At 38.0% G+C, this 16713-nt stretch overlaps 1 protein-coding gene and 3 non-coding genes across 13 annotated transcripts; all 4 read left to right on the plus strand.

Moving 5' to 3' along the window:
- Positions 1 to 627: 627 nt before the first annotated feature.
- Positions 628 to 14537, plus strand: LOC149006061 (putative cysteine-rich receptor-like protein kinase 31). Of its 10 annotated transcripts, none has more exons than XR_016175593.1 (9): positions 628 to 1333; positions 1906 to 2026; positions 11255 to 11877; positions 12027 to 12237; positions 12500 to 12581; positions 12812 to 12868; positions 13156 to 13198; positions 13531 to 14115; positions 14201 to 14537. XR_016175593.1 is itself a non-coding variant. In XM_089168813.1 (9 exons), exons 3-7 carry the CDS (start codon positions 11773 to 11775, stop codon positions 13188 to 13190), a joined length of 495 nt encoding a protein of 164 aa, XP_089024939.1. In that variant the 5' UTR covers positions 628 to 1333; positions 1906 to 2026; positions 11255 to 11772; the 3' UTR covers positions 13191 to 13198; positions 13531 to 14115; positions 14201 to 14537. The 10 variants fall into 10 exon arrangements, 9 of the variants coding, with proteins under 9 accessions (XP_089024939.1, XP_089024938.1, XP_089024937.1 ...); XM_089168813.1 differs by having other exon boundaries at positions 12027 to 12242; XM_089168812.1 differs by lacking the exon at positions 13156 to 13198 and having other exon boundaries at positions 12027 to 12242; positions 13531 to 13829; positions 13910 to 14115.
- On the plus strand, positions 2180 to 2248 carry LOC149006062 (small nucleolar RNA snoR60). Its single transcript, XR_016170037.1, has one exon. It is a non-coding gene; the product is annotated as a small nucleolar RNA snoR60 (small nucleolar RNA).
- On the plus strand, positions 2342 to 2410 carry LOC149006063 (small nucleolar RNA snoR60). The gene has a single exon (XR_016170040.1). It is a non-coding gene; the product is annotated as a small nucleolar RNA snoR60 (small nucleolar RNA).
- LOC149006064 (small nucleolar RNA snoR83) lies at positions 3218 to 3341 on the plus strand. The gene has a single exon (XR_016170066.1). It is a non-coding gene; the product is annotated as a small nucleolar RNA snoR83 (small nucleolar RNA).
- Positions 14538 to 16713: the final 2176 nt, after the last annotated feature.

A 16713-nucleotide genomic window follows, 5' to 3' on the forward strand; every position in this document is an offset into this window, starting at 1 on the left:
AAAGTTAGATTGCCACATCAGCAAACAGATTGTCTCTCACTTTCCCACCACAAGCAACCAAACAATCTACCTTTTTGGGATTTAAGGGAAAAGTAAGAAATCTACATTATTTTCAAGAATTTTCCCACCCCTTTTTTTCCACCCTACCTTTATTCTAGCAAACAAACGCAGCCTAATGGAAAGTGATCCATACGCCAATCCGTCGTTCTGTCTCACGGGCTCATGGTCATGGAAACCCCGGCCGCAGTCCGAATGACTCTGTTGAGGAGGACAAAAGTATGCCAACGTGGAAAGAATTATGGCACTCAAACGTAAATTATGTGAAAAAGTGAGGGTCATTAGATCGGACGGTGCACTTTATCTTTTTATTAAAATAATCTTAAAAGCTGTTAAAGCATGGGTTTTGGTATTCGATTCGGTCTAACATAACCCAACGGTTCAAGTTGGGCGGTTCGACACAATTGAGAGGAATACGTTTTATATACAATCCAAAACAGTATATACGATTTCAGAGGGATACGTTCTATATACAATCCAAACAGTATATACGATTTCAAAATTTGAAATCAAAATATACAATTTTTAAAATCTTTTGAAAAATACAAAACCCAAACTGTTTAGCCAAACCTCATTTCGTGATATCATCTTGGAGAAGAAGCAAAAGCAGCAAGTTGAACAAGAATCCAAATCGTTCCAGCGTTTTTGTTGTTACACCTGATTTCGATCGAAACTGCGCATCTTGGAGAAGAAGAATAAGTAGTTGAAGAAGAAGCAGCAGTAGCAGTTTGAAGAAGAAAACGCCCTAATTTCGTTTAGGCCCAGATTTCAGAGAAAGCTCTGAAGAAAACGATTGTTGAGGAACTTTCTGTGCTTCCTCGTCACACTAAAGTGATTGTAACTGGAAACAATCGGACGAAATCCGTGCTAGTGGGTCTTCAAGGTGTGGTCAAGAAGGCTGTTGGGCTTGGCGGGTGGCATTGGCGCAGAAGAAAAGGATTCCGATCTTGATCGAACTCTCCGAAGGTTGGAAACCTTCCTCTGTTTCTTTGGTTTCCACCAGTCTTCCAGGCTTTCTATTAGCTTGGTCTGCTTACCTTCTTCTGGGTGTTTCGGTCCCTGTACTGATACTTCAGATTTCCGACTGTTCTAGGTGTGAGAATTATCAGATCTTTAGTTTCGAGCTCGATGCCATCGTTACTCAGTCTTGTCTTGCCGCAGTCTCTCTGGCCTGTGCTTCTCATAATCTACGTATGGAATTTGGGACTTCCTCTTTGTTGATTGTTATCACGGCCATTTGCTCCGATTTTGCAAGGAATATATTGACAAAATCCAGGTGAGCGATTACTCTACATCCCACCCAATCCTTTTCTGTAATGGCTTCAAATATAGTCCTCAGAATATAACTGTCTATTTCTAATTGCTCGGGTAATTCTCCCCCATATGTATTTCATCCCTGTTATGCTTATCAAACAAAAAAATACGTTTATTTCAAATGGATACATCTTGATCTTTTCTTTCCTTTGTTTTTTTTTCCTCAGAAATTCTCTTTCATCTTTTCTCTGATTTGCCTGCTAATTCCAGACCCATCATGAGAGCTCCTATGGTTGAACTTTTTCTGCTCACATATTAGTCATTTGTTTATTATTTCCTTTCTTTGTACCTGCCCGGTCTTGCTACCCTGTAATTGTATTGATAAGGTTGATTGGTATTCTTTTAGTTTTTCCATGTTTTATCTGTTCATTAAATTTTAGATCTAACTTCTGTCTACCCATCTTTGTTAACATTTCAATCATTTGTTGAAATGGATCCATGAAGATCTTATGATGAATTTTAGATTTTGTTGTTCATCTTTAAAATATTCTCTCTTTTTATTTATCTTTAATCTTTGGAGGTACTTTCTTGCAGTGCAATGTCTAGATGCATTTTCTGAGTTATGATTCTTGGTGAATGAGGGGTTTGAATCTGTGCTGGCATACCCCCAAGAATAGTTATGCTGTTAGATTTTGGGATTTTCCATGACCTTCAGGTTGGCTATGTGTACTTTTCCTTTCTTATCTGCTAACTCCATTTGCGATATCTTTGTATTAATGTATTCCCATTGTATATAATACACAATCTGTTTTTCATGAAAGATATTATGTTATGGAGATCACAATATATATATATATATTCTGAAATCAAGCAGATGATGAGTTACTCGGATTCCCCTTCAGACATTTGGATGATGTAGTCTCGAGTTTCTGATGCAAATGCCTATACTGAATTTTGAATTTTGTTTTAGTTTCATTGTTGTGAATGCTTGTATTATACGTTTGCTTATTTCAATCAGTTCTATGAGATCAAGCAGATGAAGAGTTACTCGATTCTCCTTCAAGACACTTGGATGATGTAATCTCGAGTTTCTGATGCAAATTCATATAATAACCCCTTAGTTGTTTTCCCCTTATATTTGCTATATTGAAATTTAAAGCAAAGAATGTCATGGTTCACTCCCTTGTGCTTGTTATTAGTCACTTATTTGCTCAGAAGAAAATGCCCTTCATATATTTTCTTTTCATAGGCATAAAGAATTCAGCAGTTATTAGGCTAAAATTTTATTAAATATAATTTTGGTAAGATTCTTTGTGTTTTTAAATGGTAATTTCCTATATGAGGATGAGATGCTGCCTGTTTTAACCTCAGACTTTATTACCTTTAGTATTTTCTCTACTCTTCTCGTTATTGTTTATTATAGCGAGAGAAGAGTACAGAGTTGATTGGTAAGGCTTTGCGCTCCCGATGCTTTGTAGTCCACTTTCCCCCTAGTCATTTCCTGCAGTAATCATCTCACTGACTGGTGATCATCTAGGCTTGTTTGGGTATAGAGAAATTTTTTTGGGTGTGAGTAATTACCTTCCTAGAGTTTGTAGTTCTCCTACGACCTTGATTATCCAAAAAAGGCTTGGAATAGGTTGGTTCCTTGCACATTTCATCTCTCTTGCTCCCATGCATGCTAACCATAGAGCGGATCTTAGAAGGTTGGATCTAACTTTGATGACCCAATACTAGTTTGTTTTTCTTGTTGGGGATCTATTGCAACTTATTCCTTTCTACCCACCCCCACAATAGAGTTATTATTATCATGGATTTTCATCATTTTGCTAACACTGTTGCCCATCCTTTGTATTCTTCTTGATGCTAATGCTTCTTAGAGAAATGCATTAGTCTTGCCTCCATAATCCCAGATAAAACTATTTGTGGTGTTTATCTGATTCATGGGAGGCCAATATTAACCATGGAAGTTTTCGCTGATAACACCTTTGTAATTAAATGGTGTTTTACTAGTAACTTGCCAAACATGATGGGTTCTGCTCCCAACAGTGTCCCAATTTTCTTATAAACATTTCTTTTTGTTGGGTGACTTGACCACGATGGAAGCTATTAAGATTATGCGCCTAGTTTACATTTAGAAGGGTGATGTCTCAATCCTGATATGGTGAATGGTCTTGTCATCCTCAAATATAGTTGTCATCCTTAAATCCAATCATGAATATATCAGCCTTGTTGGGTTCAAGGTTGGCTATGTTCTATGTAAAACATAGAACCAAGTAACCAACTTCCTTGTTCTGTATCAGTTCAATCCTCCGCTGAAGGAGGGATCTTCTGGGAGGTGTTTCCCTCGTGTAGTTGTAGAATTTTCCAATGGTTTAGTTATCCACTTGTCATTTTGTTCAGCTCACCCCTCTTCGGTGTGCTTTCTAATTCTCTCTCTCCTCAATATGATTTATTCCACATCTTTGGACTCATTCTTCAAATCAATGGTAGCACATACAGAGCCAACTTCGATCTTCTACTCACTGAACTATCCGTAAGTGCTACCAACGGTAGTCGATTTTACAATACATCCTTCGGCCAGAATTCCGATGTAGTCTTTGGTCTCTATATGTGCAGAGGCGATATTACCTCCCAAGAATGTAAGGCTTGTGTTAGTGATGCTCATGGAAATATGACATTAAATTGTCCCAATCAAACAATGAGTATCATTTGATATGATTTATGCATGTTACGGTACTCAAACCAGTCGTCCATCCTCTCAACCATGCAGTTTTCTCCCGCTTATTATCTGTGGAATGTCGATAACTCAACCGATTCAAGTCAGTTTAGTCAGACTGTGACACAATTAGTTGATGACCTTGTGAATCGGGCACCGAATTCCACCCGCATGTATGTAGACGGTGCTCGAGATTATAACAACTACACTATAAATGGGCTAGTGCAGTGTACCCCTAATGTAACTCAAGAAGACTGCTCAAAGTGCTTAAAAGAAGCTAAGGGAGTTATCACAACAACTGGAGTTGATGGAAATGCAGGCGCGAGAGTTCTTATGCCAAGCTGTCATCTGAGATTTGAGATCTATAATTTTTTTTATCCTACAAACCCACCAGTGCCGCCACCACTAGGGCCACCAGCACCACCACCACAACCAGGTTCACCACCACCAAGTATGGTTGTTATGGTTGTTATAAGTGTTTCAATTTCCAAGTCATTTTTACTCAGGATGCTTAGACTAGAGAGAACTTGGCTTCATATATATATATATATATATATAATCTTTCTATTAAGACGGCTGTAATCTTCATGTGCAAGTAATTAAGAAAAAAGATGCACCCAACATTTGTTTTCTATTGGTGTCACACCCCACTCAGCCGGATCCGGTCATACCCGAATGCCCGTGGGGGTGATACACCGCAAGATCTAGGTTCAGTGACAAATCCATACAAAACATGATATAGCATAATTAAATGGACAAGAATAAATCAAGTTTATCATACTAAGTTATCAAAACCGAAATAATGGTTACAATCATCCATTACTTCAAAATAAAAATATAACATCAGAGTTTTGAAAAGAAAAGAGAGTAATTTTCAACGCAGCGGAAAACTAAACTACACTAGTTCTCTAATGGAATCCCACCCAAAAGAATAGTCTTGATACTGGCATGAAGCTCCATGTGCGTCCACTTCTTTTTCGATCACTCCTTCAAGAAGATATGTTGGTAACGCATCCTCCATTTGGAAGAAGTCTTCATAACTTGCTGCATAATCTAAAAGAAAAAAAAGACATATAAAAGGAATGAGTTCAACAGAACTCAGTGAGGTCAACTCAACATCATATCACACATTCATTTTCAAGATTCCACACCACACATATAACATGAATATCAATAATGTAATTAATGACAATGATATGATATGTGAATGATTATGCTCCTAACTCTATCATGAAGTCTCTATGGTAGACACGCATTAAGTCACACCAGTCTTCTTTGGGCGGTCTCATCACTCTTCCCTCACGGCTCTGATGCACGTCTGTTGGGTTCTCCGCGGTTGTTGTGTAAAGTCTTGTCAAGCCATGGTTGGGGATTAGGTCACCACTCTCTCACATCACCATTGGTATAAGATCTGGCGCGTGTCAAGGATAATCTTAGGCCCAATGCAAAGTCATATGGTCTCGTACTACATATGGTCCGGATATTTCCCCTCACGCCTAGTGCTCTGTTGGTTCAATACCTTCCCACCTATGAATGGAATCCTCAATGGAGGCATCTGTTGGACCCCATTCATTAACCCAGTGGTCATCCACATATAATGGACAGGATGATCTCCATGTCCTCTCACGGGTCATTTCACCGGTCTTGAGCGTCCATGAGCCCTTATCTATTATATGCAACCCTACCTCTCTATGATGATTGTCACATCCCGCCCTAAATCCACCAAGGGGATACCCTATCTGGATTACCCGGGAGTGAATTACCATCCCGGCTGATCAAGTTTAGGAACGATCATAGTCACTTAGCACAATAATATAATCAAAAGCAAGAACAATTCCTTGTATCCAAATAATTAATAATAAAAGTCGAGAAAGTACCTCAGAAGGATTCACAAATAACATCAGAGTGGGGAAAGGATTTCATTAGTATAAACAATCAAGTGTAAAATGGAGGGAGGAAACCCGTCCTATAATATTAGCGGAAGATGAAACGACTAAAAGTAAAGGTTACAACCGATTCACCAAATAACAAGTAAAACAACTAAGCTATAGTCCCGAAAATTCAAATAAAAGGTTAAAAAGGGAATGAGGCGACATCCCATCCCTAACACACAAATATAAAACTGAACTTCTACAAACAAGTCCCGATCTCGGTCTACTCGTCTTTATCAACTGGTTCATCGCCACCAGTATGATACAAGTCTTCAACTCAGCCTCCAGAGGATTGACTACCACTGTTGACAGTGGTAGTACCTGCAAGAAAGTCTAACAAAGTATGTTGCAAAAAGGAGTGAGTTCGAAAGAACTCAGCAAGGAAATTTATTCCATAATAACATAAATCATATGATGCGCAGCATAGCATGATGCAATATGATATGAGACATATGGTGCAAATATGAATCTAACTCTAAGTATGCTGGTCATCTAGGGTAGACATGCTTTAAGTCATAGCACCATACTTCTCTGGGTCGTCTGTCACTCTCCCGTTCCATATCTTGGGAATGCCCGGGGAATATCGGTAAAGTCCTCAAAAAACCATGGTTGGGGATTTAGTCACCACTCTCTCACATCACCATTTGGTATAAGTATTGGCGCATGTCACAGTAAAGCCTAGCCCAATGCAAGTCATCTACTCAGTCATATCAACTCAGATCCAGATACGTCCATTCCTCGCCCCCGGCGATCCTTTCCGGTATCCTTCACACTAGAGTCAGCGTAATCCCGGATTACGGACTCATCAACCCTATTGGTCATCCACATATAGTAAACGGGAAGCTCTCACGTCCTCTCACGGGTTGGTTACCGGTCTTGAGCGCCCGTGAGCCCAAGTCTATCCATATGCAACCCTACCAATAAATGGCTCCTACAATGAGATTTATGACCTCTCACGGATTGGTTACCAGTCTTGAGTGCCCACAAATCCCCACTGCTACCACGGGTCGTTCGGTCTCAATGCCCTTCCGATTCGGGTCCGATACTGACACAGGGACATCCTAGCCAAACAACTAGACAGTCCTATGTATGTCATCCAATAACCCGGAAAGAGTCGATAGGCACCTTTGGAGAACATCCCATACTATTCCCTCCGGTGCCTAAGGACAGAAGCGTCAATAGGACACTCCCCAATCCCAAGTCATACGTACGCAATTACATATCCAATCTCATCATTTCTCATGCATCCAATGCATATCCATAATAGTAATCAAATCATGATATTGAAACGAATCATTATAAACATAAGCAAATCAAATTGATAAAGTAACACAACAAGAGTATAAATATTTAAATGCTACTGTTCTAACACATATGTAACAGTCTCATAATGATTGAAAGAAAATCAAGAGATCTCATTCTTTAAATAAAACACAATTCAATATTTGATGACTTATATGTTTATGGAGATAACCATCCTTACCTTGGGTTGAATTGATGATGAATTGAGAATACCAAGAATTAGTCCAAAAGAATTGTTAAGACCCTAAACAAACATCAATAATAAGTTAGAAAAGAAGTCGGGAAGATCGGATGTCATTTGAGTCAAAACTGACCAAGGTTGCTGTCAGCAACAACTTTGGTCGATGGTTTTGGTCAATGGTATCGACCAAAATGATCGACCAAAATAATCCTCGGGCAGAATAGTGGATTTTGGGGATTTTGGTCAGAAATGAGTCTTCCGGTGTCCGGATCAATCTGAAACTTGGATGCATACTTAACAACAGTAGTAGGACACTATAAATCAAGGAATTAACCCAATCCAATGGTCTAATTAAAATGCCCCAATTTGAGCTATCAAGTTCAAGTGATAAACATCATGGCATGAGTTGGAATTGATTGCATTGATGAGGAATAGCATGCAATAGCTAGGGGAACTAATAGAAATTCGATTGGAATCATATGGCAATGTTAAACATGAACATAATACACTCTATAGCTCAGTTTGATATCAAATGGTATGATGTTAATAGGTAAATCATGGAATACATATGCTAGGCATGAGATATAAGCATTAGCATCAATGAATGGTTAAGGGAATCATGGATTGAGCATGAGTAGGCACTTGGAGTGGTGGTTGCAAGGTTGCAGCACCATTCCAAATGTCCCATCAGCAAGATGGCAATAGGAAAGAGTAGGAAATGGTGGGATAGAGAGTGGAATGAAGAGTCATACCTTAGTGTAGAAGATGAAGGCAAGAATCAATGATAAACTAAGTGTCTTTGATGAGATACCCTTCACACTAACCAAGGAGCTGCTTTAGGAAGCTCTCCCCACGTTCCCAGGTGAGAAAAATGATTGCAAAAGGCTCAAGGCTCGATGTCATATTAAATAGAAAAGGAATATTCCAAGGAATCATTAACTTGGCAGACTGGGACATTTTGGTCGATGGTCCTTGGTCGATGGTATCGACCAAAATGTTTTCAGCAGAAAACTCAAGTTTAGAACAGCAACTTCAAGTAGGGATTTGAAAGGCTATACAAGGTCAAATTCAGTGAGGTTTTCTCCTACAAGTCAATCAAGAAGTCTAGTTTCCAGAAATACCTTTGGATCAAGCATGGGATGTCATTATGTCCACCAACTAAGCTCACCTTCTTTGATGCGCAAGCAGGATTTTCCAGACACGGTCAGCAACCGGACGGGGATTTGGAGGGCTATATGGGGTCAAATGGAGTGGGGTTTTCTCCTACAAGTCCATCAAGAAGTCTAGTTTCAGGAAATATATTTGGATTGAGCACAGGAGTTCATTTGGTATTTCAACTAATTCACCCCTCTTCGGTGCGCAGATTTGAAACTAACACTGACAATGCCCTCAAGTGAGGGGCATCATCATCAATGTCCACGGGCTTGGGTTCCGACATAAAATCAACAACCAAAAGGGTCCACAAGTCTCATTTCCCCCACTTTGGGTTTTCGGACCTACAAACATAACAGGTCCCGGGCCGGGCCAAGGTAGGATAAGGCCAAACATTACAAATCTATCCTAAGGGAAAGGTCTGACATGGCTTCCTAAGGTTTTCAAAGATAATAATATTGAAACTAAAGTCCAACTTTAAGGTCTAATATCAAACAAGTCTTTCTTTATCCCAAAAATAAAAAGGGTGTTCGGGCTAGGTTTGGGCTGGATGTTACAATGATAGTGGGCCTGCTTGACATACAGGACCCAGCCACTAACATCACGGGTTAACCGGCTTCAATACCCCTGCCGAAAGGGTAGTAGTACTCATGAGGTCACCTAACCAAACACTTCTAGACATGCCCTAAATATGTAAATTAGTAATCGGGAAAGAGCCAAGGATACCATAGGAATGCGTCCCATACAGCCTCCTCTGGTATCCTATGGCAGAAATGCCCAAAAAGCATTCCCCATTCCCAACCACAATATAAGCAATCATATAATATCACTAGGGCAATGGATGAACCCACAACCCTAGTAGAAAATACAAGGTAGAAGAAATAATAATATTTCTCCTCTCATACAATCACATTCCATTTCATAACAACAATATAGATTTCAAAGCAAGGAGCAACATCAGAAATAATAATAAACATAAATTATAGCAATTCATATTTAACAAAAGACATAAAATAACCACAAGATAATACTAAAGCAATGCAAGATATCAATAATGAAAAGTAACTGACATCAATACACATGTAATATAAATTTAAGTATATTCCTCACCTTTTACTTTGTTTTTCCTCCAAATCCAAGAATCCACTCCCACAAATTAGTGATTAAAGATATATTAACCTATTTATGCAAAAGAAATAATTATCACAAATTAGAGCCCATTTGGATTTCAAAGGATATCCTAAAATCTTCCCACAAAAACCCAAATCTGAAAACTAGGTTAAAAAGGTAGTTCTCAACCTCACTAGTGAATGGTCTCTAATTTGCCACCAACTCGAAGTTTATAATGAAGCAAAACTTTGGGAAAATCTAATTGGAAACAAAAGGATCCTACGGGTACCTTCAATTTTATTAAATTTGACCCATCTCAAAAAGGCCCAAATTTGACTCTCATAAATCACCCGTGTGTGATCCGGGGAGTCAAATTCTAAAATCTTTTGCAAGGGGATGAACCATTACTCCCAAACTCAAGGGAAACATTAATATAAGAAAAGATAAGCATTTAGGGTACCTATCATTATTCCCTTTCAAGATTCCTCAAAAGGAAAGGAGAGAAAATACTCACACTCACAAAATTGTGAGTAAGAGAAGGATTAAAGAAAACTAACATTTCCTAATGATTTTGCGAAGATTCGGATCCTAAAAACTTTCGGAAGGATGGAAATTGCTCCTCTCTTTTGTTTCTCCTTTTCTCCAAAGTCTCCGCCTCTTTCTAGCCTCCAAAAATGAGTTTACGGATGAGATAAAACATAAATAGGGTTTTAAAATCCGAATTTCCAATTTTGCCCCTAAATAGAAAAGGGGGTGGGGGTTGGTTCACCTAAACGGCTCAAACTTCTGGCTCATGGTTGGACCCCCAAACAAACTCCGATTTTGATGATTTTTGGCTCGTTGGAAAGGTCTTTCGACGATCTTCGATTTGATATCTTATTTGTGTCAATCGGATTCTCCATCACTGATCTACAGATATTCCAAAATTACCCTTTTTACACCATCGGGATTAATCCTCTCTCTTTACTTAAACTCTAATAGAATTTTTGAGTCATTATAAGGGTCATCTACCAACATTTGTATAATTTCCAATCCTTCGGGCTCGAATTGAATGGTCCACAATTGTTGCCGAATCAAGGCCTAGGTTCTCGGTCTTAAAACCACGGGTTAAAGGGGTAGAAATCTGGGGGATTTCACAATTGGTAGTTAGCTCGAGTGCACAAGAAGTAGTTGGTGGCAGCAAGTGATATTCACAGCAGTGTCTTACCTCATCCTCGGCTCCCTCTGTGTTCAATGAGATTAACAGAACTCTTTGAAATGGTCATCTGAGATGGTGTGAATGTGTGCGAAGCTCTACATGCCTAGTTCTCTATCCTTGAAAGACTATTCTGCTGTGTTTACTCATAGCTTCAACATAGTTTACTTGGTGTATGCATGGATATCCTTTGCTATAGTTCCAATTACTAGATTGTATTTTCTAAACATGATGATCTCCTCTTCAAATATTCAATGGTTAAAAAGTAAAGGATGTATTTGGAATATAAACATTCCTGAATGTATACTCAATGGCATAGATCATAGATGAAAATAAACATCTTGGTTTTGCAGGGAATGGGACAAATTCATCAACAGTTATCATTATTGTAACTGTTGTCCTGGCAACAATAGCTGGAATTATACTTCTTTTTGTCATCTATATATGTTTACGTAAGCGGAGAAAGCCAAGGAGTGATACTAATGGTAGGTAACTGTAGTTCAAATCCTTTTCTACCTTTTACATTTTATTCAGCTGTCCATGTCTCCAGAAATTTGGCATGCAAGAAATGTTAGTAATGGATTGTTTTCACTAAATAAATCCCTATCTTTTGGCTACCTATGCTCAGCACAAAATTGTCAACATGTTTTCATCAGAGCACTTTTTTTTGGAGAAATTGACTTATTTATCTCTTGGAAGAAACATATTCCACTCCCTAGAGAAGTAGTCTATTTCAAAGAAAAGATAAAGCTTTGACCACCTATGCTTACTAACAAAGTTGTCAGTATGTTTTCACCAAAGCACTTTTAGTGATGATTTCCCCCCTTTTATTGGGGTTGGGTGTGTGTTTTAAGATTTCAGTCAGATTAGCATGGTGCAGTCCTTACAATTCAGCTTTCTTACAATAAGAGCTGCCACATCCAACTTCTCTGATTTGAATAAGCTTGGACAAGGTGGATTCGGTCCTGTCTTCAAGGTAATGATGCAAAACTATGATGCAACTAAAAAAAATCCTTAATTTACATTGTTGAAGATTGCGTATTGAATTCTCAAAGGTAGGGGTGGTAATCACTCCATACAACATCAAACTTTTGCCAGTATCCTTTAATGGAATATGGTATACAGGGTAAGCTTTTGAACAGACAAGAAATTGCTGTGAAGAGGCTTTCTATGAATTCTGGACAAGGTGAAGTAGAATTTAAGAACGAGGTGGTGCTATTGGCCAAGTTGCAGCACAAGAATCTTGTACAGCTCCTCGGCTTTAGTTTGCACAGAAAAGAAAAGCTCCTGGTCTATGAATTCTTGCCAAACACAAGCCTCGATCACTTTATTTTTGGTTGGGTACTATCTTTGCTTCTTTTTCCATTGCATCTCTTTCTATTTCATGAGGTTCTTAGCTGGAGAAAAGCAAAAAGTATCTTTTTGAATCAGACAGGAAGTATGAATTCATTTGATGTCTGGCTGGAGAGGAAAGTAACTTTTTACAAAAGATAATGAATTAAAAAACCTAAGGGATCTTCATTCAAAGCCATTTCTGTATCCCTTATTTTGGCATGAAGCATGGCTATGAGATCTAATTAATTCCTTCAATTAGATAGGTCTTAAATGCTGGGAGGAATAAGTTGAAAGCAATGGATGAGGTCAGGTCACTTATAAGCTTACGGGCCCTGATCCTAAATGGTATTTTTCATTGATTCAAACTAGTCCTGCCTAGCTATATCTCCTCCCCCTTTTGCTTTTCCTCTTGTTCCTTACTAAGGAAATACAGCCTTTGACAAGTTATACCATTTAATTTGAATTCTAGAACTTAGTCTGGAAAAGGAGCCTTCCGTTGTGTTTATTTTTGTGCATACATTGATTTTGCTTATTATTTTCTTATTTTTGTTGTCTTATCCATTATTTTTATACAGATAATGAAATAGCTTCAATTTGCAAGCTTGATGAACTAAAGGACCTGAACACTCTGGGTATGAGTATCTTCATTCTCAATTTTTTCATTGAAAAAAAAGAAACTGATGATAGTGATAGGTGTTGTCTCCTGCCTCCCTCCCACTTTATATGGTTATCCGATTACAAAATGTGTGGTGCATATTGCATACTGATGTTAATAGAGCTCAACTGACATTATAGAGTACATTGTATCTCAATATCCTTCTACCCTGGAAGAAGGAATGTCGTGAGTTCACATCTCATGTACCGATCAAAGTCAAGTTATTTGACTGAATATTGAGAATTGAAATTTCTTTGGTTGCAGGTTCAGCTGGATCACACTACTGGAGCGGCGGATGAAAAAGTTGGTTAGTTTTCATACTGTATTGTCTATTTATTTATCTATTTTTTGAATGTGAAATCTGCAGAGAATTCCACAGCATGTGTATAGTATAACTAAATTGAAACAATCACTTATTGTTGAACTGTTGTAAAGTATATCATTGTTAGCTTTAGAAGTCAATAAGCAAACATGGTACTCAGTTATTTGCTGACCAAGAGGAAGCCTTTAAAATGATGCCTCCATGTTGATAAACCTCAAAATCTGATTAAAAATTTTACTGCAAATATTATAAACTTGGAGTTTGTATGGTACCCTACTGCATATGTTCCTGACACACTACTCTATGCATTCATTTAGGGTTTCTGCTCCTTTTCCAGCTCTCAATCCAGATGAGTGGGTTGAATTTAAGCTACAGGAAAGTGCAAGGGTCAGGTACAACACAAAGTTGTTCAGGTTAATCTTCATTTCTTGATCTTACTTCTCAATTCCTATAAAAGGAGTTTTATTATGTCTTATAAACTTGGGAACCCAAGGCTTTTGCAACTTGATTGACGGATTTAGTTCCAAAGCTTATATCAAGTCTAAAGGTCTATGTGCTCTTTGAAGTACAAAAGATGGATGCATTTGGCTGAATAATTCAAATGTGTTACTGGAAGGTATGCAATTGGCCTGTTTTAATAATCATTTTGACTTCATGTCCCATCTCAATTATAATCACATTTTGTTATCTGGGCAGGGGTTGGGTACTAGCACATCAAAAGAAGGCAAGGAATATTTCAAAGATCTTCAGAAGAACAAGAAGGATTTTTTATGGGCAGATGAGCAAGATGGAGAAGCCATCGAGCTTGCATTCAGCAAGAAGAAGATTGAAGCAAGGAAGAGCTGGCTCAGGCAATTTGAGGTTTAATCATCTCAGTGATCCACATTGACGACTTTGAAAAAGTAAAGATATTAATTAACAGCATTTGGAAGTTAGGAATTGTATATCCACCAAATTATGATGTTGCCATTCTTTCTCGTTTTGCAGCCTGGTACTTACCTTGATCAGCCACGTATGTGATCAGTGATTCAGAGAGCGAGGAAGAACTTGCTGGTGATTCTGATTTTGAGGATAATGAAGAAGATTCTGATTAATTCTTAATTTCTTTGGTCACCTCAGAAAGACTAAAGCAGGTTTCAAATTTTATTGGTTGTGAAACTAGTTTGAAACCTGCTTATCTTGTAATCTACATTCTTATCTAGTGGATCTAAAAAAACTTCTTCCTTCAACTAATTACCATGTAAAATAAGATTTTGAATAATAACAATGGCAGGTTGTATGTGGTACTTGTGATTGTACCTTGCCCTAGAGGTGTATGGGTTCAAAATGGTGTGTTGGAAAGAAACAAAACTCATTTTTAATAAGTTGTTTATGCTTTAATTTTTGGGTGTAATGTGCCATCTCAATATTAGAGCGAATGAGTGATATGGTTCTCACCACTGCCTATCTAACAAATTATGTGGTTGCAGTTGTTTGCCATGGACCTACATTGCCTTCATACACTTTCATACACTTTTGATTGTAAAAAATTATGAAATCCCACAAATTTATCATTTTAGATGTTTGGGGTCAAATGTACATGAGAAATGTGATGTAGAGGAAGATCATCTATAGAGTATGAAAATTGGATTAGCCAACTGAGAGATGCCTCCTATGTTCTATGTGATCCGCATTTCCTATAAAACTTAAATCAATTCATTAAACATTTTAAATATTTTGTTTCAAATACAGTTTAAATTTAACTTGTCTCCAATGAACAAAGTGAGTAAAGCCGTCGAATGTGATGTCTTTTTGTTTAAAACACACTTTGGAGGAAATGGACATACTTTGAAATTACGTTCCTTTTTAAACGGAATGATGACATGGAGTCGTTCCGTTTAAACAGAAATCATTCCTTTTCGTCTATTGGTCTTATGAAACGGAGTAGTTCCGTTTAAACAGAAACCATTCCGTATTATCTATAGAGGATGACGAAACGAAGTCGTTCCGTATAAAAAGGCACAATTCCGTTTCGTCTATGGGTCTTATAAAACGGAGTGGTTCCTTATAAAACGGAATAATTCCGTTTCGTCTATTTTAAAACGGATTGGTTCCGTTTAAAAAGGAACCACTCCGTTTGGTAAATTAGTCTTCCGAAACGGAGTGGTTCTATTTAAAAAGGAACCAGCCCGTTTCGTCTGTGAGTCTTATGAAACGGGGTGGTTCCTTTTAAAACGGACCCATTCCGTTTCGTCTATGTTAAAACGGATTGGTTCCGTTTAAAAAGGAACCACTCCATTTTATAAATGAGTCTTCTCAAACGGAGTGGTTCCGTTTAAAAATGAACCATTCCGTTTTATCACTGAGTGTTATGAAACGGAGTGGTTCCTTTTAAAAGGGAACCATTCCTTTTGGTAAATGAGTCTTCTGAAACAGAGTGGTTCCGTTTAAAAAAGAACCATTCCGTTTTAACATTGGGTCTTATGAAACGGAGTGGTTCCTTTTAAAAGGGACCCATTCCGTTTCGTTTATGTTAAAACGGGTTGGTTCCGTTTAAAAAGGAACCATTCCATTTGGTAAATGAGAATTCTGAAACGGAGTGATTCCGTTTCGTCTGTGAGTCTTATGAAATGGAGTGGTTCATTTTAAAACGGAACCATTCCGTTTCGTCTATGTTAAAACGGGTTGGTTCCGTTTAAAAAGGAACCACTCCGTTTGGTAAATGAGTCTTCTGAAACGGAGTGGTTCCGTTTAAAAAGGAACCAGCTGGTTTTCTGATTTTATATTTCAAACACCAGTAGGGCAGACGAAAATTCCGTCTGGACTACTAAATCCAGACGGTCGACCGTCTGGGTCTGACATGCATTACCAACTTTAAACACAAATTCCATTTTCTCCAAAATGCGGTCGAAACAATAACACATGGCATTCTTGAATTCCCTGGTTGTACGGCCATCGACGGTTTTACTAACTTGGTTAAAATAAAAGTTATATTTTAATTATTTTAACTGTATTTCAAATTGGGGTCAATTTATAATGTTCTAATATTTACGTTTGATTCACAAGATTGGTGCTTTAACTGCCACCATACAACATGGGCTTTCATAACTACCACCATACATGATCAGTGAAGCTAGTAGGTTCGGGCTCTTGCAGATTGAAAATATAATAACTAATCGAGAGTTGGACCAATCATGGAATGCAACACATTTCTATTACATTTTCAAATCTAACAGTTGGACTACATTAATGGCGCATGACAGTAGCAAAATTGCAATCCAACCAATAGTGAATGATATTCAAGCTACATAGCATTGATGGGGGGCATCATAAGTTTCATTGAGATCCATAGGCAGTGTAAATTGACAATGTTGAGAACTCGGTTCTTGAATAATTGAATTTGTTTTCTTTAAATGTGATTGGGCAAGTGAATTTTTAAAATGAAGTTCTATTATCCAGAAACTGCCCGATTCACTTACATGCCATGCAAAGTTGATAGCTTAAACATGATTTTTTTTGTT

This window comes from Hakea prostrata, chromosome 9, assembly GCF_041222555.1.
Source record: "Hakea prostrata isolate BN-2017 chromosome 9, UWA_Hpros_2, whole genome shotgun sequence".
Lineage (NCBI taxonomy): Eukaryota > Viridiplantae > Streptophyta > Magnoliopsida > Proteales > Proteaceae > Hakea > Hakea prostrata.

What these genes read in the sequence shown, in the direction of transcription:
- LOC149006061 (XM_089168808.1), top strand. Translation starts at nt 11,773, where the DNA reads ATGGTGCAGTCCTTACAATTCAGCTTTCTTACAATAAGAGCTGCCACA. An exon ending in ATCACTTTATTTTTGGTTGG is followed by an intron (nt 12,243 to 12,499) that starts GTACTATCTTTG and finishes TCAATTAGATAG; the next exon opens with GTCTTAAATGCTGGGAGGAA. An exon ending in ACGGGCCCTGATCCTAAATG is followed by an intron (nt 12,582 to 12,811) that starts GTATTTTTCATT and finishes ATTTTTATACAG; the next exon opens with ATAATGAAATAGCTTCAATT.